The sequence below is a fragment of the Saccostrea cucullata genome, unplaced genomic scaffold (genome assembly GCF_032062105.1).
Source record: "Saccostrea cucullata isolate Sc308-1 unplaced genomic scaffold, CSIRO_AGI_Scuc_v1 ctg411, whole genome shotgun sequence".
NCBI lineage: Eukaryota > Metazoa > Mollusca > Bivalvia > Ostreida > Ostreidae > Saccostrea > Saccostrea cuccullata.
Genome location: NW_026927468.1, coordinates 107,128 through 133,131, shown reverse-complemented (window position 1 = coordinate 133,131; position 26,004 = coordinate 107,128). Strand labels below are relative to the sequence as shown.

General features: G+C 31.7%; 1 protein-coding gene across 1 annotated transcript; it reads left to right on the top strand.

Moving 5' to 3' along the window:
- Window positions 1-11,573: 11,573 nt before the first annotated feature.
- Window positions 11,574-14,360, top strand: LOC134274566 (mucin-2-like). Its single transcript, XM_062756842.1, has 3 exons — window positions 11,574-11,860; window positions 12,754-13,135; window positions 13,321-14,360. The coding sequence occupies exons 1-3, from the start codon at window positions 11,699-11,701 to the stop codon at window positions 14,151-14,153; spliced, it is 1,377 nt and encodes a 458-aa protein (XP_062612826.1). The 5' UTR covers window positions 11,574-11,698; the 3' UTR covers window positions 14,154-14,360.
- The last annotated feature ends 11,644 nt before the right edge of the window (window positions 14,361-26,004 follow it).

The window sequence follows — 26,004 nt, the reverse complement described above, 5'->3', positions numbered from 1 at the left end:
GTCGCGGACGATTGTCTATTAAACAAATACAGAAAAGGCATGAATACTTTTACAAATTCTCACTGAATAAAAAAAAAAATCGCTTACTTTTTAAATTTCTTACCGAGGTATTTATCATGAATCCATTTTGATAAATCTCGGGAGAGATTAAATAAAATGATTGTTGTAGCAATCATCTTGCCTGAGCACAATATACATGTAATAATAGAGTGACGTCACAATGGAATAATAGCAGCAAATCGTGACGTCATAGTAAAAAAATCGATATTTCAAAAAAATCATTTAAAAAAAAATTGTGTGTGTGTCTAAGACTTCCGTGTTCATACGAAAAACAACAAATAACTAATGATGTTTTTGTTGTTGCACATTTTGAATATTATATATGGTTCTGCTAATTACCATATGTGAATTCAGGAAATTACAAATTAGCCCAGAATCCCTTTTGTATTATTTACACAAGGAGTTAATATTTTTTATTGTGAGTCAGATGAGTTTAAATTATAACAAGGTTCAAATAAAGCTTTATAGGTGGGGGAAAATGGGCCAAAACTGTAACAAGAATATTATAATTAGAAGTAAATGATCTCTCAATGAAATTCTACAAAGTGAAAATAGACGGGAACGTCAAAAAAAATTTAAAAATAACATAGAAAAACTACAGTTTATAATTTTTTATCAATATTTTGAAAATGTATTTTTGGAATCACGTAGCATCGTTTTTGAAAGTGGAGGGGGGGGGGGGAGCAGCCAGAGAAAAAAAATTTGACTTACCTGAAAAAGTTGACAAGCAAAAAAAAAAGGGGGGGGGAATTGCCCAAACTCGAAAATCCTATTAGGTGTGGAAGGGGGGGGGGCATGTAGAGGCCAATTTTTTCAATGCCAACTTTCTTCAGTACCAATTCTTTTTCTTTGGCATTCAATACTACATTTCCCTGAAACAATTTCCAGTCGTATAAAGTGGGGGGGGGGAGGCAACCAGCTTTTCAGTGAACATTTCCAATAGTTAAGTAATGTTGGGGAAAAAGTGAGGGGGGAAGCAGGACCCTGTTGCTACGTGCCTGTTTACAACCATTAAAATGATGTCCGATAAAACATGTAATATACATGTATAACGATCCACTTTAACATGAAAAACGTAACAATATCAGGCCCTCCACTTTTTTTTCAGAGTAAATTATTTTGTTGTAGATTTGATACAACGCGTTTTTAATTGTTTATCTTGGACTTTGCTCCCCCACTCCCTCCCTAAATTCTTTTTGCTGTACGATTGAACTCGAACACAGGGGCGTAGCAACAGGGGGGGAGGGGGGGCAAGGGGGGCCTGCCCCCCCCCACTTTTTTTCCCAACCTTATCTATACTATAGGAAATGTGAATTGAAAGAGCCTGGTTGCCCCCCCCCCCAGTTTTAGACTTTGAGTGATGTACCGAAAATGTATTATAAGAAGTGGTACTGAAAGTAGTTGACACTGAGAAAAAGTTTACCTCTATTATTCACTTTCAAATAAAATGTATCTGCTGATTTATTTGAAAAAAAAAACTTTACATATCAATGATAAGATAATCGTATAAGTGCAAGTTTTTGCGTATGCATAAAAAATGTCTAGTAGATTTAAATTACACCAGAGCTACAGTGTAATTTGTTTCTAGTCATCCAATGATTTTTGGACAATTACTTTCCATTCATGATTGCTTTATCTACGTCAAACCTTCTCTTCAAATTTAACAGATCAAACGATCGAAATGGAATTGAATTTAAAGAATATCCTTCTTGTTAACATTTACCTTCAACTTATTTTCGTCATAATATTAAATGATCATGAAGGGGTTATTTTATCATTAATTTTTATGGATCAGTTCTTTTAAGAAATGAAATAAAAGTTTTAAGAGAAGACGAAATTAATAAAACTTATTGAGAACTCAATTGGATTAATAAAATTAGAACATATACAATCGTACAAGATTATCATAAAATATCCTTTCTCCTGGAGATTGTTGGACAAAATGATAAATTATAAGCGAGTATTTGAAGAACTTTAATTTGTTTGTTTATAATTTAAATTATGTATAGTACTTCCATATAATATTTACGAGGGGTGATCGAAAAGTAATGTCAAAACTATTACTAGTATATAAAATCTACAAAAATCAAAAGATTTGACGTACACATATAGTATTAATGCCGCTATCTATTACAGTATCCACTTTGCTTTTTTCCCTTAAAATTTCTTTTGATTACATGAAATGTTTTTTTTTTTTTTTTTTTTTTTTTTTATTGAGATTTTAAAAAGCAAGGTTCAATTTTGTCTATCGCCACACGACGTCGTTATGATGTTACTTTTCGGCACTCAGTGCTTTTTCAGTACATTTGCATAATTATTATATATTTTTTAAACTTTCACTTGCTTCTTTTTCAATCCGTACTGCTATTTTTTTCCTATGAACGGTCATTTTGAAGCTGTATTGTAAAAATAATTTGAACTTTTTCCAAAATTATGTTTCTATATTCATTTCATAATCCCCCCCATGCTAAATTTAAAGTAACAACAGATTTAAATGGAATGTCGCGCTACAGCGCAATACCCAATGTTATGTTACTTTAAATATTTTTACAAAGTACATGTATACATGTTCATGTATAGCATCTATCTGAATGAAATTTAAAAAAAAAGTCAAAATAGATGGACTTTTTTATGTGGAGTTCTGATGATAAATTTCGATTTTAATTATTTTTTCGAAGTTGTGTCATTACTTTTGGATCAGCTTCGTAGTTTTAAGGGAAACAACAAATAAATCGGACTCTAGTCTTCGATTTTAAATGAAAACAAATCACTACAGGGCGGTATTTAAATGCCGAAGAAAATATCATTTGATCTATCTAAGAACGAAATAAAAAAAATATCCGGGATGCTGTTTGAATTTGAAAGAGGAAAATATTGACATAAATATATAATTCTAGTGCAATTATATACACTGTATTTTTAATGGGCATCTTTAGCAAGCAGTTATGGGATTTTACTCTGAAAAAAAAACTTTGGGACAACATACCTATTTAAGTTTTATCTCGGTGATGTCATACTTGAACTCATATTTATTATCGATTCAAATCCTATATATATTGCTGGAGTAATTACTAAATATTGCTACTTTTATAGCAAATTCTTAACATAATTATCAAAACAACCGAATTCATTTCCTTATTAAACACAGGAAAATGAAATGGGTCATAACTTTGTTTATATAACCCACAGGCACCTGACGTTACTTATTTTTCTTTTAATAAAAAAAATATACACATACCTAATTATTATTCGGTATGTGTATATTTTTTTTATTAAAAGAAAAATAAGTAACGTCAGGTGCCTGTGATATAACCATGATATGGAAAAACAAAATTTTCCTTCTGCAGTAGTTATGATGATAATCTGATTATATTTAAACAGTGTGTGAACTCAAGTAGAACAGCAATCATACCAGAATAGAAGAAATTTTACGCTTTTAAATACTATACTGTAAAAAGCATTTGGAAGGGAAAAATCCAATCCAAAATGTTTCACCTTTTCGTACAAAAATATTGTATATATTCGGTCCATCATGTTTCAATTTTGAAAAAAAAATCTCATTATAGTACGAGGGTCGATCCAAAAGTAATGTCACAACTTTGATAAAATTGCTATAAGTCGACATAAAACAACAAAATTATACGTGATGAAAGCTTTATTTATTTCAAATCAGACCTGAAAAATTTAAAGGAATATGATGTATTCTTTCCGAAATATCGGATTTTAAACAATGTGCATTTATGGTAGTCGCCGCACCTAAATATAACGTCATATGACGGATACGCGCCGTCATACTTTTAAGAGTTTCCCAATCGGCAATCCTCGGCTGACTCCGCTCCGCTCCATTCAAACCTCGGATGTGATTGGTGGAGGAATACGCAACAGATCCTTACATTTCTCCGCCGGAAACTGCCTTATCACTCATTTCGTATTTCGCTCTGCATAACGTTCTTCGAAAATGTTTCTTAATTTATGCAATTCTTTATCGTAAACAGGTTTTGTTTACATCCTCATGTTAATAGGCTTTGAAAGCAAGAAAAAACTGTTGAGTGTGCCACAAAATAACTCCGATTTCAAATGTATGACATTTGAAAGAAATTCAAAAAAGATCACATGACTGAATCAGCAAGATGGTAGATCACCGTTGACGTCCGAGGTTATGTGCGAGGTACGAGTCATCCGAGGAACTCCGAGTGAGAGTTTCCCGTTCGTTTTATTAAAAAATATTAATTTGTGATTCGCAAACACTTTCACGAATTTCACTTTCTTTAAGAATTATTGGTACCGTCATACACTCACTCTTTTCATAACTAAGCCCTCTGTCAAAATTTTTGAACAGTAGCATAAGGCAAGCTTAAAAATTCACATGCATCTATAGGCGTCGGAAGCAAATTGAAAGGGGGAGGGGGGCTAAACCAACATCAAAAAGGTAAATCCCAACTTTCAATGCCTTTATTATGTATATATTTGCCCAAAAAGTGGGGGAGGGGGGCTAACCCCCCACCCCCAGCCCCCCGGTTCCGACGCCTATGACATGTCACTCTATTCGTCTGTGTTTTTTGACAACGTCAGACATCACTGAACGTTTCAGTCCGATCTCCTATCTATCGGTCTTCTTGTCCTCTGCTGATCATTCAGTGACCCACCATCCGCCCAAAATTGCTGAAACCATCTATAAAGAAGTCTCTTATACACATTCTTTATTCTGTGAGTCTGATTATTCAACGTAACTGTCGCTAGTGATGATTCCCATATTATGAAGCAAAAATGCATTATGTACAACTCGTCGAGCCATTTTTTTTTTCGTTTCGACAATCCCTTTGTTCAATTCAACAGAGTTAATCAACAATGTTTATGATCACAAATACCAAATGCCGTCATTTAATTTTCAATTAAAGGCCAGAATGACTTGAATTGTGTCTTTTTTTAAAAAAAAAATGAGAGATTAGGTGCTTTTTTAGAATCTTTTTAATTTATTTGTATTTTTTCATTCTAAGAAAAAAATTCACTCTAAAACGTGACGTTCAGTTGTGACGCAGCGACACCCCATATGCTCTATGTTTTAAACATCTATAAAATAAATTCAAATAAAGATTATTATATGAAAAGTTCAATGTTTATTAGATTTGTATTTGTGCATCTTTTGGTATATTGTATATACTTGATAATATGACGCCAAATATAAAAGATGTGGACACTGTGACATTACTTTTGAATCAACCCTCGTGTATACATATTCAAAATATACACAACCATAAACAATTATACTTCAATGATGCATAAAACGATATTAAGAACCTTTCTCCTTCAAATTGGAGTCAGGTATTTTTAACCTTTAAAAATATAATGCAAGCCAACATTCAATTTTAATCTCGAAATTGAAGATTATAATATAAATGACCTTATTCCAAATGGCATTTTTCCTGAAATCCGGATTCTGTCTATTCAGGACAATATCAATGGAAATCATGAGCCGGTTGAGACATATCTCGTATCTCCTTGTAGTGTTGGACTTGCTTTAATTTATAAATCAGCTCTTTGGCTTTGTTGGGACCACGATATGGGGGTCAGTGGTTGAAATTATAGCCTATACAAATTTGAATGTACACAAGAACGATATGCTATTATAAAATTATTTTATAACATCGAATATATTTTTGGTTCTGCTTTGATTCTAAGAGCCCCCCCCCCCCCCCCCCATTTTATATGTTACTAGTTTAAGGAGATGGGTGAACTTAACGTGCAAAAAACACACAAGCTTCAGATATATAAAAATCATTCAAATTGTGATTTTAGTATTTAGAGTAAAGTTCTCATCATTGATTTTTGTAAAATCATAATAAACAAAAAGTTTTGAGGATAATTTTTCGTTAAAATTTATTCTTTTATAAAGAAAAATAATGTGGTATCCATTGGGTTCGAACCCTGGCAATAAAAATCCTGAGTTGCATTCTCTATTGAGACTAGCACGCTAACCACTACGCTACACAAGTCCTGATGAATTGTGGCATTTAAATCATGTTTGTGATATGACCATTGAATTCAGGGACTTCAAGTATTTCTTGAAAAGATACGAAAGTTATGTCATAAAATTATATTTTTAAGGTATAGTGGGTCCTTGCTCCATAATTTTGGAAACCAAAATATGTATGTTTTTATGCAAACTTTGAGGATTACCTTTCAAAAAAATGGAGAGAAGACCCACTTATAATGAAAAATAGTGTTATTGTGTGAAAATATGACTCGTTTTGTCCTCTTTCGTGTGTGTATAATATTTCATAGGCAAATAACTTCAATTTTCATGAGATTTGTGCAAGTTGTGGAGATTTTACATAAAGTATACTTTAATGTTAGATGAATATTAAGGAAAATTTTCATAAAATTGAGATTTAATTTTTCACCTTCATGTTCGTCGCGCTTTGGGCATATCTCTCGTCATGTTCACCCATACCTCTATCTGTTGCGCAATCCTAGCCTTTAGTTGGGAGTCCTGATTTGACCAATTTTGAATGTACATTATATGACAATTCCGCAATAAGATAATCGTGTCTCACAAACACAAAAATGTAATTTTGCCATTTGAACTTTGTTTTCCTCTTTGTTCAAGGGGCTGAACTTTGTTTTCCTCTTTGTTCAAGGGGCTGAATCGTTTTACAAGCAGCTCTGTTCCTTTAGGAATATGCTGGATCCAGAATTTCTATCATTATTTCCAAAGATAAGTACACTACATACAGGTTTTTTTTTGGGGGGGGGGGTCTAAAAATATTTACTCACCATGCATTTAATTTTTGTTTCACGTAACATATTTTCTTCATTTTTTCCACAAAAAATTTAGCTTTTTAAAAACAAATAATTTTGCTCGTTAATCTTTTGACAGAAGATTGACTCATGATTGAGGAATACATGTAATCATTTGAAGCCGTGAAAACAAGTACATAAAACCTATCTGGGAGCATATTAGCAACTCTCGAAAGTGACAGCTTATCCACTTATACCCGGAATCGGAAGCGAAGTGTCAATGTTATCTATTGCAGCGCAGCTTGAGAACGCCTACACCAGTTCCTTTTTATGATAAGAAATAAATATTGTCTTCACGTAACGAAATGGGTCAGGAAGGAAGCACTTCAAAATGCTTCACTGTGCTTCAAATAAAATGACCAAAATACTCGAAAGATAATTTTATTCATTCACATAGACGTGACTCAGTTACTAGATTCATTCTTTTTTTTACCCTACAATGCATATGTTTATTTTTTATTTTTATTATTGCCTAAAATACATTTAATTATAAAATACATTGTAAAGGAAAAGTGAATGTGCCTAGTAAAAGCAATACCCCCATTGTCTCTAAGATAAAAAGAATCCAAGTACATGTAGGGGTACATGTACGTGTATTTACTATATACTAGTTATTCTGAGGACTAACTTCTGATCACACGCTGCACAAATAAACTGTATCTATATATTTCTAAATATTGAATAAGTTGAAAAGAAAAACTCATTTTCTATTGAAAAAATGTGAAACCAAAAATTTATATCTAATGAAATCTTATCAAACCTTTTCCCATTTTTTTTCTCAGTAAAAAACTCAATCAAATAAAATAAATGATATGTATATGGAAGATAATATTCAATAATCATGTTCAAAAGTACTTTGAAGCAATATAAAACAGGAGCAAAACACACGTATATAACCCTCTAAACACCATCTCTGGAATCAGATGCCATGGGAGAGTAAGCATCCCCTGTCGACAGATCACACTTGCCCTATGTATTCAAAGATATATTATAATGGCTCTGCTTTGATTCTTAGATACCCCCAACATTTAATGTGTTACTAGTTTAACTTTAACCTCCAATTGTTTCTTAGTCCTAGCCTTAGGAGTCCTGATATTGAATGTACATTATATGACAATTCTGCCGTAAGATGATCGTGTCTCACAAACACAAAAATATAATTTTGGCATTTGAACTTTTCACCTCTTTGTTAAAGGCTTATTTATTTTTCAAGCAACTCTCTTTCATAAGGTATATGCTAATATTCATCTATCTATCATTATTATTTAAAACAAATACAATAAACACTGAACAGAAACATTTTGGTCTAGAAATATAAACAAACTATGCATTCAACCTTTGTTTGTATCCTGTTTTCTCCATTTCTTTTTCGCAAAAAAAAAAACAAGTACATAAAACCTATCTGGGAGCATATTAGCAACTCTCGAAAGTGACAGCTTATCCACTTATATTTGTAATTGGGCACAAAGTGTCCACGTTATCTATTATAGTGCTGCTTGAGAACACCTACACCAATTCCTTTTTATGATAAGAAATAAATATTGTCTTCATGTGAGGAAATGGGTCAGGAAGGAAGCACATCAAGATGCTTCACGGTGCTTCAAATAAGATGACCACAAATTTTATTTATATACATAAGACGCGACTCAATTCATTCTCCTTTCCATCCTAAAATGAATATTTTTTTAAATTTTATTATCGTTTAGAATAGATTTAAATATTAAATACATTGTAAACAAAAGTGAATATGCTTAGTAAAAGAAACACTCCATTGTCTCTAATAAGATTTTAAAAGTCCAAGTACATGCAGAGATACATGTAATTATTTATTATTTATTCTGAGGAACATCTTCTGATCATACGCTGCAAAAATAAATTGCATACCCCGCTATATTTTCAAACATCAAATAATTTAAAAAGAAAAAACTCATTTTTCTATTGAAAAATGTTTTACCCTGAATTTATCAAATGAAATTTAAAAACATTTTTCCCATTCTTTTCTTAGTGAAAAAAAATAATCAAATAAATGATATCTGGAAGATAATATTCAATAATAATGTTCAAAAGTACATTGAAGTAATATATAAAAAAGGAGTAATACACACATAACCCTATAAATACCATCTCAGGAATCAGATGCCATGGGAGAGTAAGCATTCCCTGTCGACAGGTCACATCCGCCCCATGTTCGTTTATGTTTGGGTTACGAAAACATCTTATAATAATTCAGTGGAAAATAGTAGCCTAATAATTTGTATGAAAAATGTTAATCAGCATTCGACTTGATGATCTTGTATTTCCTGACAAGGTCTTTATATTAAACACAGAATTTGAGAAATGATGATTTTATATGAGACCGTTGATTTCCTTGTTGCATCAGTTTATTTCTCAGTAGTTTGTCTCGTTTCAAAATTTGTTCGAACATAGAGCATTCTCTTCCGAATCGAACCAACTGGGAGACATAGAATTAATATGCAGGTGATAATGACATATTGTTATACCTGTAAATGAGGGAAGTTGATGATGAAAAAAAAATTATCACAGTTTTGTTGTTACTGAGAGTAGGTTTATCATAACTTCGTAGTAAAATTTCCAAATACGATACAGCCATGTCAGACTCTGTTGCATCTTTTTTTCTTTATTTCCGAGGGATATATCGATGCTTTGCTGGGATGAAAATTAATATTGTTCGTAGATAAGATGTCGATAAGGCCATGCACAGCAATTTTTTTTTCATATTTGTGTTAGGGATTTTGTGTCAACGGTGAAAATATAATTAAAAGTAAGGGAATATACGGTAAGTTTTATTCGACTGCATGAACTTAATCTTTAGAAGATATTTTACTAAACTGAAAATATTTAGTAATAATATTTTTTTTTTTTTGCTCTCATTCCAGTCATTGGTGTCCTGATAGGTATGAAGAAACTTAGTTGGATCCCAGCTTGAAGGAATTTATGTTTCACAAATTTAAAAGTTTGCACATAAATGCATCTAGTATCTTTGTAATAGCTATATTGCATTGGATTGAAATATAGTTTTAGTGAGGTGTTAAAACATTTTAAAACATAAAAGAAGTTTTACTAAAACTTCAGGACCTTGAATTGATCTCAGTGTTTGATTTCTTGGATTTTTTATGAAAAATGGACTTCTTCGAAGCATAAAAATACAAGTGCATTGCTCCAATTCTCTGTACGTTTTTTTCAAATGACTAAAAGATAAAAAAAAAATCTTGAGAATTCTATGAAAGTCTCGTGTATTTTTGGTACCTGTTTAAAAGTGTATATTTATTTTTTTTTCATTTGGATATACTATTCCTTCTGTATATGTTTAAGGACTGATAATTTTAGCTTTTTTTTCTCTTTAGTACAAGTGCACGTTTCACATGATTCATTCAGAGTCTTATTAACTTCCCCTATAATATAAAGTTTCACATTTGATCCTGTTAATTCATAATTGACCGATTTAAGTTTACAGTTCGACACCCATAACTGGTTGTAGAACACACAAAGTTGAATCATTTAGAACAAGACGTCCACATAACCTTTTGGAATATTTTCAACTCTTGAACACGACAGTTTGAAATTTATATTATTTACTTTTTATATCTTTTATTTGCGTAATCAATTTTGAGTTTGTAAGCACCACTCCCGCCCATTCAATGCTGTGGTGAGAAAATAATTTCTTCAGTGACGAAATGGGACAGGAAGAAAGAGATTTATTTCACTTTACAGTACTTCAAAACTGTCCTTCACAATCACAAAAGTGACCGAAATTTACGTAGTTTGCTCCCGAATAACGCTTCACAAAGACGGAACTCCGCTTTTCGTTATCAATATGGACAACATTAATTAAAGAAATAAATAAATAGATAAACACCTAATGAACAAGTGCATGAATTACAAAATATCTAAAAGAAGAATTTGTTTTTATATTCAATGGCAAAGACAAATTTAAAGTTTTTATATGCTGTGTGTACTCATTGCAAAACATTTCTATCAAGTTAACTTTGATATCCTTAATTAATTTTGAAAAGAGGTCTAAGAGGCTTGTGAAAAATTAATGAGAGAGAAAGAGAGAGAGAGTGTTTAAAAATAAAAAAAAATCAATTTTAGTTTATCAGACAATTTTTATAAGGATAACTCAAATAAAAGGAATTTAAACTTTTCCAGAATTAACTAAATCTTTCATTCTTTTTCTTAATGTATTTTTTCTAAATGAAGATATGTATGTAATTGTAAACAATCAACACTTTCCGATATAAATAGACTATGGTTTTCAAAACATTATAGTAAAGATGAATCATTAAGAAAAAAATCTTTAGCTTAAAAAGAAATAATTGTTACAAGCATGAAAATCTAACGTCATTTTTTGTTACAAAAAACAAACATTGAAATTTATCTTTTGAATGGGGAGGGAGAGTCAAACTAGCAGACTAAATAGACTATGGTTTTCAAAACATTATAGTAAAGATGAATCATTAAGAAAAAAATCTTTAGCTTAAAAAGAAATAATTGTTACAAGCATGAAAATCTAACGTCATTTTTTGTTACAAAAAACAAACATTGAAATTTATCTTTTGAATGGGGAGGGAGAGTCAAACTAGCAGACTATACCCGGATTTACGTACACACATTGGACAAAATAGATCGAGTCATGACCCCCGTCATATTGTACTTATTGAATTACCTGACGCGTGTTCTTACCCTCTTGAGAACGCCTTTGTAATTCATGCCATGTCGGGTATTTAAACGGTATAAAAGGCCGACAAGAAATAAAGTCTGACACATTATAACTTCCTTCTTCCAATCTTGTAACGACATTTGAAAGTAGAAGGAAAACATGAACTACTCGGTTATTTTCTTACTGGTCTGCGCCACCGTGGGGATTGTGGAGCCACATGGATACCTTAAAGACCCACCAGCAAGAGGGACCATGTGGAGGCAAGGCTGGGATACCCCTAAAAATTACAATGACAATCAGTTGTTTTGTGGAGGAAAACAGGTAACATTTGATAGAAAACAGATTATTGAAGAGAGAGAGAGAGAGGGGGGGGGGGGTTCACAAAGGCTTCATACTATTCAAGTTGGCAGATATATTAAAATTTGTAATCATATTATTTTTACATAATAAGGTTCCTATAAGGTCAAACTTTTGCACAAAATTAAATAGCTATCCTAACATTGTTGATTTACTTTTTTCACTTAAATACCATAGACTCAAATGCAGTAACTAATTACTACATAACTAAGGAAAGATATACCTCGGTTTTCACCTTAACATTCTATAAAACAATAAGAAATTTGAAACACCTTTCAAAATAATGTAAAATTCAACGTGTTTTCTTACATATGTTTCTCACAAAAAGGATTTTTCCTATAGTATCTTTATTTTCAAATCATCTTCAACGTTGTTCAAAAGTAGATATATTTTGATATTTTTTATCATGAGCGTCACCCCAAAAATAAAAAAAAATTAATGTAAAATCATGAATAGAATACAGCATAATGTCTTTATCTCACACATGACCCAATAGCAAATTAAGTGCAGAAATATCATTATCAGAAGCAATTATTCATCATAGGAAAATCGGCCTCATAACCATGGTCTTGTTGTTTTTCAATTTATTTCATGATAATGTTTGAATCTAAGATACAATGTATTTGTAATAAAACACTAATATAGATTACAATAGTGCAAAAAAAAATCTTACCGAGCTGAGTAAAAAATATTCAATTTGGGTTTGAATTCGATCCTCGAGCTGATTTTCATCAGTATTCATTCATAAATATCAAATAATAAATTGAAACAGTTAAAAAAGGTATGTTTTTGGTACAATAGACCTATAGAAATACAATCCCAGTAAAATAAACAATGGCTGTTTATTTCCTTTTCAGCACCAACATCTGACCAACGGAGGTAAATGTGGTGTTTGTGGTGACCCTTATGAGATGCCACAACCACGTGACAACGAAGGAGGTGGCAAATATTCCAGCGGTGTCATTTCAAAATGTTACACAAAAACGTCATCAATGATTGAGGTCAAAGTGCAAATAACAGCCAATCATCTTGGTTACTTTGAATTCCGATTATGTGAACATAACGACCCTTTCACACCAGTAACTCAAGAATGCCTCGACGAGCACGTTCTGACATTGTACAATGGAGAAGGCACTAGATATTACGTTGCACCTGAAAATGGAGAGTATACAGTGGAGTTGGTATTGCCAGAGGATATTCAGTGCAATCAATGTGTCCTTCAGTGGAAATACAATACAGGTATTATAAGATAACACACGTTTTTCTTTCGTATGCATTTTCATTTTGTAAGACAGTATGAACGTAAAATGATGTCTACTGAAAGCAATATACACCTAAAAATTCTTTTTTTTATGTCAAAGTGATAAGTATGTTCTATTAAAACATATAAACATTCTGACTTATTGGTTCATTCTTTTCTTCAGGTAACTCTTGGGGATGTGAAGGTGAACTCTGTGGTCTTGGTTATGGAGATCAGGAGCAGTTTTATGGTTGCTCAGATATTTCTGTCCTGGAAAGCTGTGAGAATTTTGATCATTATCAATATCTTAATAAACCTTCTACTTCATCAACCACTACAACGACTACGCCTTCAACTACCACAACGACTAGACCTTCAACTACCACAACGACTAGACCTTCAACTACCACAACGACTACACCTTCAACTACCACAACGACTACACCTTCATCTACCACAATGACCATGCCTTCAACAACCAATAGGACTAATCCTTCAACAACCACAACGACTATTCCTTCAACTATGACAAAATCTACAACACAAATAACTTCCACGGCCAAATCCTCAACAACAAAAACAACCACAAAATTGACTCCAACCTTGACAACGACATCTTCTGCCTATGGAGAATGTTATCCTAAACCTGAGTTTGAGGTCGAAAAAGACGCTTTTGATGAAATATGCATGTTGGGTTGTTCAAAAGGACTGTGTTTGTCTTATTATTGTGAATGTAAAAAACAACAGTCCACAACAAAGTCTTCAACATTAATGACCATAATTTCATCGTCAGTAATGCCCTCATCATCATCACCATCTTCGTCATCCTCGTCAACATCAACAACAAAGTCAACAACAACGACAACAACAACATCATCTCCATCAACAACTCAGACATCACAAAAATGTCAGGATGTAAAAGTGGCAGATCTATACAAAGGCGTTGATGGCATGTTGGACTGGTGCGTTCAGCAATGCCTCCTGGACATATGCCCGACTTCCCATTGTATATGTTAAGTAGATTCATATGTGATCTTTCGAAGTTTTTGTTGATATTGTGACATGTCTCATTCTTAAATCTCATCTTTTAAAAGAATCATAATGGTTGCTGTCATTTGCAACAAAGTCGGAAAAAGGTGTTTTATGATATTGCTAGTCATCATACTCCATTGTACAATAAGCATGCACAGAAAATATATAAGTTCTCATCAATGAAGTTTTCATGTTGAATAAAGTCATTTGTGGTCCAAGAACCACAAAATATATCATTCCAAATCCATTTAGTGGTTTGATTATATAATAAAATTTGCATATATCAATAAGTTTATACATTGTTATAACTAAAGACAAAAGGAAACAATCCTGCCATAATGAGATTATACATGTTTTTATAACAAAACGAATTTTGTTTTTAATCTTTTTTGTTTTTAATTTAAAGGAGGAAAACGCCATAATTTTGTATACATGAAAACAAATTGTTATTTGAATAAATATTGTTTTGTTTTAAAATAAAATAAAATATTTATGAAATAAATTGCTTTATTACATTTTTACCCGTGAAATACTGTAATTTATTCATTGAATAAAAATGATATCCTGTCACACTGTGAAAGGATATCAAAATGATATCCTGTCACAGTGTGATGAATATCAGAAGTGCGGGAAAACTCTCGATTTCCCTTTCCATAACGAAGATTGCTGTAAAAAAATCTTCCTTGACCTAATATAAGATAGATGAAAATAAATAAACCAATCTGACAGCGAATAAAACTGTCAAAATTACCAAAAATATGTTGCTTAATCCATGTTTACAGTGTTTTAACCTCATATAGCTATGACGTCTCAACCGCTCAACTATGACGTCACGAGCCTATGACTGTATAACAAAAAGACATCTGTCTAGCCAAAGGAAAAATCAAAGAATTTTATTTTAAAAATGTAATAAACAGAAAATTCAATGTTTTGTAGTTGAATATGGAAATTATTTCACTCGTGAGACAGGATTTTTTGATATTTTCACTCGTGCTTCGCACTCGTGAAAATATCAAAAATCCTGTCCCACTCGTGAAATAAATTCCATATTCAACTACAAAACATTGAATATCCTCTATTTAAATTATCTTTTAAATATTAAAGTTTATTATATACCTAATGTGTATCACCCAATTTTACTGTTGAATTTACGCTATCACGTGACGTCGTGATCCGATTTTCCGGATCACCAACATGTTGTTTTCTGAATCCATATCACCACTCTCTGAAACTGATGACGTAGTACGCAGAAACATGACGTTATTTTTCTTGCGCGTTAAAAAGTCCCTTGTTATTACGGTTTGTTTTATGGATAAATGTTATGCAATTGATCTCTAAAGTTTTCTTTTATTATATTCTGCTAGTTCTGAGGGGGTATATAATAAATTTATCATTATAACAGTAACTTGATCCGAAGAGTCGTATCACGTCTCGTTGACAGGCGCGGATCATCAGATCAAACTCGACGCTTCGCGTCTCGTTAGATCTGATGATCCGCGCCTGTCAACTCACGTGATACGACCCTTCGGATCAAGTTACTGTTATAATAATATATATATGCCAACTAATTTATTTCAGACTACACCTAAATTGTTAGTCCATTATTCACACACTGAGTTGTCCATGGATTTTTTCCTTTATTTCACGATCATGACAAGGAGCACACGGTGGGTGTGACTGGTCAGCAGTGGATGCTCACACACCCATGACACCTGATCCCACCTCTGATGTTTTGCAGGTCCGTGTTTGCTCAGCTCTTATTCTTAACGTTTATTTGATTTTGAGTTCGAATACTGTTCGTTATCTCAACATATTTCACTCAAGTATGAATAAGAAGTATTTCCAACTTTTGTAGATATTAGACAAAATAATAAATAATATTTATAATCTTTTTTAAAATGTAAAATAAATAGGAAAAAATAAACTAAGTATACTTTCAACAGAATAATATACATAAATGTGGATTGTAAATTTTGATTGCTCCACTTGATTAAAATGTCTTATTTTCACTATAAAAATGGTGGTAAGTTACGATTCAACCATCAAGTCCATGTATTGATAAAGATCTGCCTGTGAATAAACCCAGTCTTAATTGCTTAAAAACTGTTGCTAAACAATTTTTTTTCATATTACAGTCAAAATAGAATTCAATACAAACAAGGTCTTTATATCGTTCAAAGATTTTTTTAAAATGCTGACTTAAAAAAGAAAATTCAGTAGTCTAATTCGGTTTATAAATGAAGATAAGTATTGAAATACTAGTATATGAAGACAACTAACAGTATTCAAACTCAATATTCCATTAAACAATGTAAAACTGGAGCAGAGCAAACTGAAATCTCCAAAACATCAGAGGTGGGATCAGGTGCCATGGAGGAGTGAGTCAACAGGTCACACCCGCCATGTGCTCCTTGTCATGATTGGATAATATCGGAAAATCCGTCGACAATTCAATGTGGATAAAATGCTTAAGAATTAGTTTGAAAAAAGTCAATCAGCATTTGACTTGTGATAAATTGTATTTGCTGACAAGATTATTGTATCGACCATAGAGCGTACTAAATGACGACTTTATACGAAAATGCTTATATTCTTGTTTCAGCAATTTGTTTGTCAATAATTTATCTCATTTCAGAAATTGTTCATACGTAGAGCATGCTTTTGCGTATCAATCAACTAAGAAATATAAAAAAAAATTCCACCTAAGACATCATTACCATCTGCAGGTGACATTGGGAAATACCTGCATTGATCAATAGGAAGAGTTGACAATGACAAGCTTGAAAAAATCTTTAAATATAAAGGTTAATTTCATAGTTGGTCGTTATACCTATTAAAGATGAAACATAGTGGCAAATTATGCTGTGTCTTTTATTACTGATCACTGATTACTGTTATACATGTATATCAAGTAAAATATAACTGAAAAGAATATTAAAAATGTCGTCTCTATAGTGATATCTTTTCCTAAGCTTTTAAAAAAATATTTAGTAAATAAGTCCTGCTGTATAGTTGTATAAAAAGTGGCTTTTAAAGGAGCACAATTAGTGCTTATCATTATTCTTTAAAAATGTTGGAAGGCATATTGTTTTCAAAGACAACAGGTTCTCACTGAGAAGTTTAAAAAAAATGAAATATGCCTTATAAAAAAATGATAAAAAAAAAAAAAAATACTTCGGCTATTGCCTTCGACAAATGATGTAAGATTAAGCATCAAAACATAAACTAAGTGGAATCGAATGTTAAAATAAGAATATCTAAAATTAAAAGATGAGTATTGTGGTGTCAACATAATTAATTTGCATGTAGACATAATTATCTTTTATGCTCACATATTTCTCTGGCATCTTAATATAAGTTGTTTTGCATGTAGGATGCTAACTGAATTCAAAATATCCCAACATGATCATCTGTTTAGCTGTACATTAATTAAATAATTATCCAATGTACTTTTTTTTTAAACCACTGTCTAAATATATATGAAAATAATCCGACTTAACTCAATATGAGTTAAGTCCCGTTATGGAGACAAATAGAGATAAAAAGTTCAGGGAAGATAACTCTCACTCAAATGCACTGACTTCATTTAGCCACATCCATTGCGCATGTGCATTTGCTCTTCCTTTCCATCTTCCGTCATCCATTGAAGCTCAGCATCGAGTTTAGTCTCAACAATATTCATTTTCATCTTGTGTTCCTTTGACCGTCCAATGTCGGAAATATGAACATAATTAGGGCAAATAGATCCTGGACAAAGCGCCCATCCATATTGCCCGATGTGAGAATATTAATTTATTATCATAGCATATCTAAAGTATCAACATCCCCAACGACGATATTAACCACGTGTGCAGCAACCATCGCAGTAACTGTTAGACGAATTCTTGTTTGCGAACATGACCTCAGTGTATTAATACATTGGTGAAATCGAAACCAACTTTTCGTTGTTATTAAAACCAACGTTTACAAATGGTGCCCACATACATTGGACATTACGAAGAGCCACCATGCAGTGATCACGTGCCCGTTGGATCCGCCACGACATAGATCGGTGTCACATATCATCGGGTTCGGACTGCAAAATATTCCATCCATCATGGCTTCTGTGTAAACATGTGTCGGTAAAATTGTTTTAATTTTTAAGTGCAGCGAGGAACTTGTCTATGAATGAACCTTAAGTGAGACATTTTCTGCGCATTCAACCATAGTGGCATTTATCACTTTGTTAATTTAACTGTTAATATTTACTTGCCATTTAATTGAATTATTTTGTGCATCAATCAGCTGATCTCTTGACAGTCTTGTTGTAACACTTGTGCTTGTCTTGATATATGCTATTTATTCAATGTTTATTTATTTATTTTTGCATTGACATCACCTCCATCATCACCACCATTGTTTTTGCCTCCATGTTTTACACTGGTTGAGAAATATTTTGAAGAAAGAGTCACAGATCAGGGAGTGTGAGAGTTGAGGGTAAGCTATGACTGATTGAGAAGGGAACCGTCTACAGATCAGGTTCATATACCATAGATTTGGTAAGATTTGTGTTTAGTGAAGTTTGTGTATATTGTGATGTCTATTTGTGTTGTAAATAGAATTTCATTTGGATACTATGAATGGAAATATTTATAGTGAAAAGTAAAGTATTTTATGATGACGAATTTGCGTAATATAATGCATGAAATGTTATTTTACGATTCTTAAAAGTTACGAGGAAAATGGAATGATTTCCTTGACCAAAATATTCAGTGTCCAACGATTATAAGTGCATGCTCCTTGGGTGTTCAATGACGATGTCTTACGTTTGGAAAAATTTTCATCTAAACTCCATTGGATTGTCAGTCAGTAGGTAACAAAAATAAATAACTAAATAGATAAAATAATAAATAAATAAAATAAAATAAATGAATAAATTAAAATAATAAATATTAAATAAATAGTGTTGGAAACTACTTAAACATTTCAACAAACTTGTCAGGAAATAGGAATTCCAATTAATGCAGATTAAGATTGAAAGCCCAACCACTTATTTAAAGTAAAATAAATTCCAAGGATTCCTTAGAGTCTTAGAAACTACCTAAACATTTCAACAAAATTGTCAGGAAATAGACATTCCAATTAAATCAGTTTAAAATTGTAGGCCACACAACATATTTAACATAAAATAGATAAACGAATAAATAAATTTCAAGGATTCCTTAGTGTGTTAGAAACTACCTAAACACTAACAAACTTGTCAGTAAATAGAAATTTCAATTAATTCAGGTTAAAATTGAAGGCCCAACCACTAATTAAACATTTCTTGTTCTAGATAAAAATTCCACAAGCCAAGTTCAAGTTCAAGTTCAATTTATTCACTCAAACCTTATAAATGGTATATGAGGTTCAACAATATATGTACAATATATGTACCGGTACAATATATACAAACAATAATATACAAGATACATGTGAAATGGCGGAAATGCATTTGTATGAAGTAACAAAAATAATTATGCCAAAACATATTTATCCCAGAGCACATTTGTAAAGAGTTAAAATTTGTTTGGCTGACTATTGTCAATTTCAAGAAGCCCACCTTTCAAATGCAGTATTGTTCAATGCTGTGGCCTTTCTCATTCAATTTTCCTTAAACAGTAAAGTTTTATCTGGAAGTGTGGCATGTAGCTGAAGATTTAACAATGCAGCTTTTGCCCATAATTTAAAAATTATGTTAATATAATAAATAAATAGATGATTAAATATAAATATAAATAAATAAACATAAATTAATAGATTAAATAGATATTTAAAAAAAAAATAAAATAAATAAATAAATAAAAATAAATAAATGAATAAATAAGTAAATAAATAAATAAATATAAATAAATAAAAATAAATAAATAAATAGACAAATAAATATAATTAAGTTAATTAATTAATTGGTTAAATGGACAGATACAAAAGTTTATACATATATATATATATATACCCTAAAATCTTGAAAATAAGACGGATTTAATAATAAGCCGGTTTTGAAAATAAGCCACCCATTTCTTGCATTAAAAATTACTCGAAAATAAGCCAGTTTTGAAAATAAGCCGGTCATGACAATGCCATTTAGGAAAGATGTTAAACGTTTGACGATTTTCTCGTCTTAAAAATCTGACAAGTGAAAACTTTGACGATATTTATTTACTGTGCAAAATAAAAAGTTATCTTTCTTTAATTCGTTTAACCTTTACCAATTTCTGCATATGACATAGTACGAACGAGTAACGATGTCACAGTAGAACTAAGTCTGTAGCTACTAATAAACTTATGTAAAATTACAAAATAAAGGGTTGTTTATAAAGTTAATTTTTTTTTACCAGTGTCACGCTGGTTAAAAAAATTAATTGCGGAACCAGCTTAAATGGTGATTTTTTTTTCATGAAATTGTCAGAACAATAATTATCTCATCAAGACCTGTACAAGCTAATGATGTGTTTGGGGTGGTAATTAAATAAGTAAATTGATGAAAGGAAGTTTTTGTTTGTAAAGCATTGAACTGCCAGGAAATACTGCCCGAAGCAAGAAACCTGCTGATCGGCAGGGCTTGGTAGTAATTAAAATTCAATGTACCGTATAGTTGAGTTGTTTAGATTTGTGTTAGTTTGATTAATATATCAAGTAATTCAATTGCAAGCGGATTTCTTATGTATTATTTTTACTTTTTTAAATTAAGTTTATATTTTATATAAAGTCATATGCTGTATACAATGAAATTAACTTTTCGGGATCGGCATTCTCAAAATATAAAGTAGACAATCCTAAAGAACGTACACCGGGAAACACCAATGAATACAAGAGTGCTCTCTTCTCTTACCAGTTTTTTGCATTGATAATAAGCCGGAATTTGAAAATAAGCCGGTCTTGAAAATAAGCCCCCACTTTCTTACCAAAACTTAAAATAAGCCGCGGCTTATTTTCAAGATTTTAGGGTATATCTTCCACATTTTGTCAAACCAAGAAACATCTTTATTATTTAAAATACTTCACAACTACTTGTCAATTAAACCCAACATTCCACGTTCAGTTGTTTGCTTAATTTGGCTTGAAGCCTTCTAGTCATTCCAATTTACTTTAATGCTACAGAAATTTATTTCATTTGTTAACTTCGACACTGAAACATTTAAGGGTAATACTCTTAGAATTGGGGGTGCTACACACTTGAATTTATCAGGCTTGTCTGAAGATTATATAAAGATTTAAGGGAGATGGAAGTCCATGCATTTCAGACTTACATTCAATTTTAGTCAGTCAGACATTTGACAACACCTTTTTACTGTTTTTTTAAATTTATCCTAAGTTTGCAGGCACTTCTGTCATGGTATGGATTATTGGAAGTCCTTGCATTTCATACTTACATTCAATTCTAGTCAGTCAGACACTTGACAACACCTTTTTACCGTTTTTTAATTTATCCTAATTTTGCAGGCACTTCTGTCATGGTATGGATTATTGGATCATCTTTAATAGTAATATCAAAAAAACCACACATTCATCAATTTAGATAATGCAAATTGGAATTAGAACAATACAACATCCATATCGGATGGTTTGGTCAACAAGGAATGACCTGGAAAAAGGTCTAACCATTCAAATATTCAAACTCTGGTGTCATAATACAACAACCCACATGTCATATGATTCATTGTGGGTAATAGTATTGGTTCCATGTCCCTTTGCCATCTACAAAAGTTTATGAAATTGACTGTCTTGTTTTCAATTATGTTTAATACCAAGGTTAAAATTTATTGGGTCACAAATACTGCCAAGAAATTATTTCAGGCCCTCTCTCACTCAAGACTCTCTTAGGATAAATAGCTCATTATATTGGTGTTCATTACCACAAGGGGTGGGGGTATAGTCACTACCCCAATATTCAACAGGGTTCATCAAAATGGTATCCAGAGGGTGTCTAACCTTTCTCATATAGCACATTCTACCATTATCCTCTATACCATTCAGTGTGACATAATCAAAATAATTTGTCAAAATTTGCAGTGCTACCTACCATTTCCATTTAGTTATTGATCATTACATATATTATTGATCTTTGCAACTATTAATCTATTGAATTATTGAACAGTTATTGATCATTACATATATTATAGATCTTTGCAACTATTGATTTATTGAAAGTTATCGTTCATTACATATATTATTGATCTTCATATAAAATTTCCCTAGTTCTACGGTATACTGCATATATATCAAGCAGTAATTAATTTTGCATAATTGTAATAAATAGCAGTTTTGTCATGGTATGGGCAAAATTTGCCGCATGTGGCGGATGTCTTCACATGCCGCGCTTTATTAGCTCCCATGTGAAGACATATGGCCGAATTTTGCTAGAAGCTCGCTGCTGATCCTGTTATCTTCCAGGGCCAGTGGCCAATAATTGAGCTTCCGTCATTGTGCCATTGCTATTGATTCTACGTCATATACTATTGATAAAGTCGACGTAGACCATTGTCTTTGTAATACATTGCTACATGCTCATTGCAATTCATTTATCATTGAATATCATTGTATATCATTGAATATCATTGCATATTATTGCATAACATTGCATATCAATGCATATCATTGAATTTCATTGTACCCATTGTGTGAATACATGTATACACTTTGCGTACATCATTGATTGAATATCATTGTTTATCATTGAATATCATTGTACCCATTGTGTATTAATTATTCAATATACACTTTGTGTACATCATTGAATTGATACTTTATGTACATCATTGTATAGATACCTTGTGTACATCATTGTATTCATTGTATTGATGATTGATTTGACTATTGATTGTATTGATGATTGAATTTGACTATTGATTGTATTGATGATTGATTTGACTATTAATCAATAAAGCCATGACAAAAACTGCCAATCATTCTTAATCTATTTTGTCGACATAATGCTTTATATCGATAAATTTTAACAAGGACTTTTAGCGATTTGTGTACTGCTTATCTCTCTTTTTACGCTGTTTTGGTCGGGTAAAGTGAGATAAATTTTAAGTCATGTTTCATATATTTTAATTTAGTTAAAAATTCCTATCCTAAAAAGAACTTACGACTTAAGTCAAAAATTCATTCTGCACAAAACTTTCTTATTTGCAATTCATTGAAAATGGTTTTAAAATTTATAATGAATGAAGAAAGATATTTTCTTGATAGCAATTTTTAACTCAATCATTAATTTCGCAAAATTTTACAATCAACTTAAGTGTTTGGTCTTAGTCGTAAGTTTTTTTGTAAAACGGACACCACATTATTATACCAATTCGTTCAACTTTTTAAAGCTATTGAAGAACTTTTTAACTTCTCCTTTTTCCATAATGGAAAAAAGAAACTGAAATGAGTTTGAAGATATACAAACATTTCTTTGATGTTCCCTTTACCATGATATTATAACACTATTCTTGACGAGACACCCGATGTTAATACGATTGTAAATTAACTTGTACATATGATTTGAAAAAACAGGTAACAAAGAATTTTAGTGTCTCTAAACCCTATAATTCAAAATTTCTAAGTTCAAAGTAAAGTAAAGAAATAAATAATGCAATTAAAAGTCAATGCTTCCCCTTTCCAGCATCATTACTAGTATTTTATTACTAGTTTCTCATGATTTTCCATGCAGCAGTGAGTGTGAATAACGATAACTTATAACAATGAAAAAAAAAGAATCAGGTAAAAATTTGTGAATTTCACAAAAAATTCTGTGTTAACACATGTTTGAAAATAAAAGATACCATCTAGCTTGATACTTCTGTTTTATATTTGATTATCTTTTTTAGGAAAACAAAAAACATTAATGATAACACCTGAAACCAAAAATTCATGATATACAAGATTAACACTTTATTTTTGTCAACTTCCTTTATTTATGTACATGTACCTTTATAACCTACAGATGACATTTATGTCTCCCAGTTGATTTCATACTTAAGAGCATGCCCTATGTACACATAATTCCTAAAACAAGTCATCAGTTCGCAAGCGGTATATGTTCGATAAAATGACTGTGTAAGCAAACACTGTCTCAAATCTATCATCACGTCTATAAAGCTGGTTGACGATTTTCATACAATTTTACACACTGAATTGTCTACAGATATTCAGATTTTCCTGTTTGCCAAATCATGACAAGAAGCTTTTAAGCACACGACAGGTGCAGTGGCGGATCCAGAAATTTTGAAAAGGGGGCGGGGGCGACCAGTTTGAGGTCAGGGTAGGGACCCACAGCTACACCGAAAAAAAACATTGATTTATCAAATATTGTGTATTTTTTGGACTCAAAAGGGGGGGGGGGAGGCGGGCCCCTGCCCCCTCTAAATCCGCCAGTGCAGGTGTGACCTGTCGACAGAGAATGCTTACATGTACATGCGCTTCATAAAACTTGATCTCAGTTTCAAGCTTAACAGTCATATCAATCAATACAAATCAGGATCAGAACAAACATGGTCCTCTAAAGTCCTTGTAAATTCATTAATAAACTTAGTTGATAAGAGAGTTACCCTTCCGAGTTAATGTTTATTTTAGTAATTACTTTTACTAAAATAAATTAATATGTGATGAGGGCATAAAATACTGACTTACTAACATTGAGCAATCCACTTAAAGTCCAGGCTTTTTGATATCATTGACAGCTGGGTTTTTTTTAAATTAAAATGGAGCTCGTAAATTTACTTACCTTGTCATTGGTCATTTGCAAAATTTCTTGTTAAAACAATCTGATTGCACATACAAGATACCACAGAGTTTGACACATCTGTTTCATATTTGGATATTTTACTTGAAAAAAAAAACCGTAAATGGTAATCTAACAAACATTGTCTTTGATAAACGTGATGATTCAACTTTTCAATCGTCAACTTCCCTTAACTTATGCAGCAATATACATGTACCTCCATCACCTGCATAAGGGGTTTATATCTATCAGTTGATTCGATACGCAAAAGCAAGCTCTAGCTATGTACAATTTCTGAAACGAAGTAAATTATTCACAAACAAGTTGATGAAACACGAATATCAGCAGTATCGTTTGTGAAACACAAATCCATTCAAGTTGGGATCAGTTTCTTCATATCGAGACTCCAAAGACTGGAATGAGAGCAAAATAAAATAATATGACTAATATACAGAGTAAAATATCCTCCAAAGATCAAGTTCATACAGTTTTAAATATAGATCCTAATATTACTTACCGTATATAAATTATATTTTCCGCCAAAATATGGCTTAAAATTGCCAACTCAGCGTTAAACAATATACAATTAATCAATCAATTAGATTTACACCGTAGATACAAAATCTTCTAAATTTGTACAATGCTAAAAAAAACCTGCGTGTAAAAGTTTGTATATTGTTTGACTAAATGTGGACCTGTTGCGTTGGAAAATTGATGAATTATGCTATATTCTGTTTACTTAATTTGATTCCATACTTGATTTATATGTTTTGCATAAAAGGAAATGTAATTAAAATTCATAAATATGAAAAAAAAAATATTTTGCTGTGCATGGCCTTATTGACATCTTATCTACGAACAATATCATTTTATCCAATCATAGATTCGATTTATCAATAATCAATAAAAAAAAGACGACAAACAAATTGATGAAATAAAAATATCAGCAGTCTCGTTTAAAGTCATAATTTCGTAAGTTCTATAATGGTCGATACAATGACCATGTCAGCAAATGCATTTTATCATTGAGTCAAACATGTCAAATGCTGTCTGACATTTTTCATACATTTAGGCCATTATTTAAACACTGAATTGACGATAGATTTT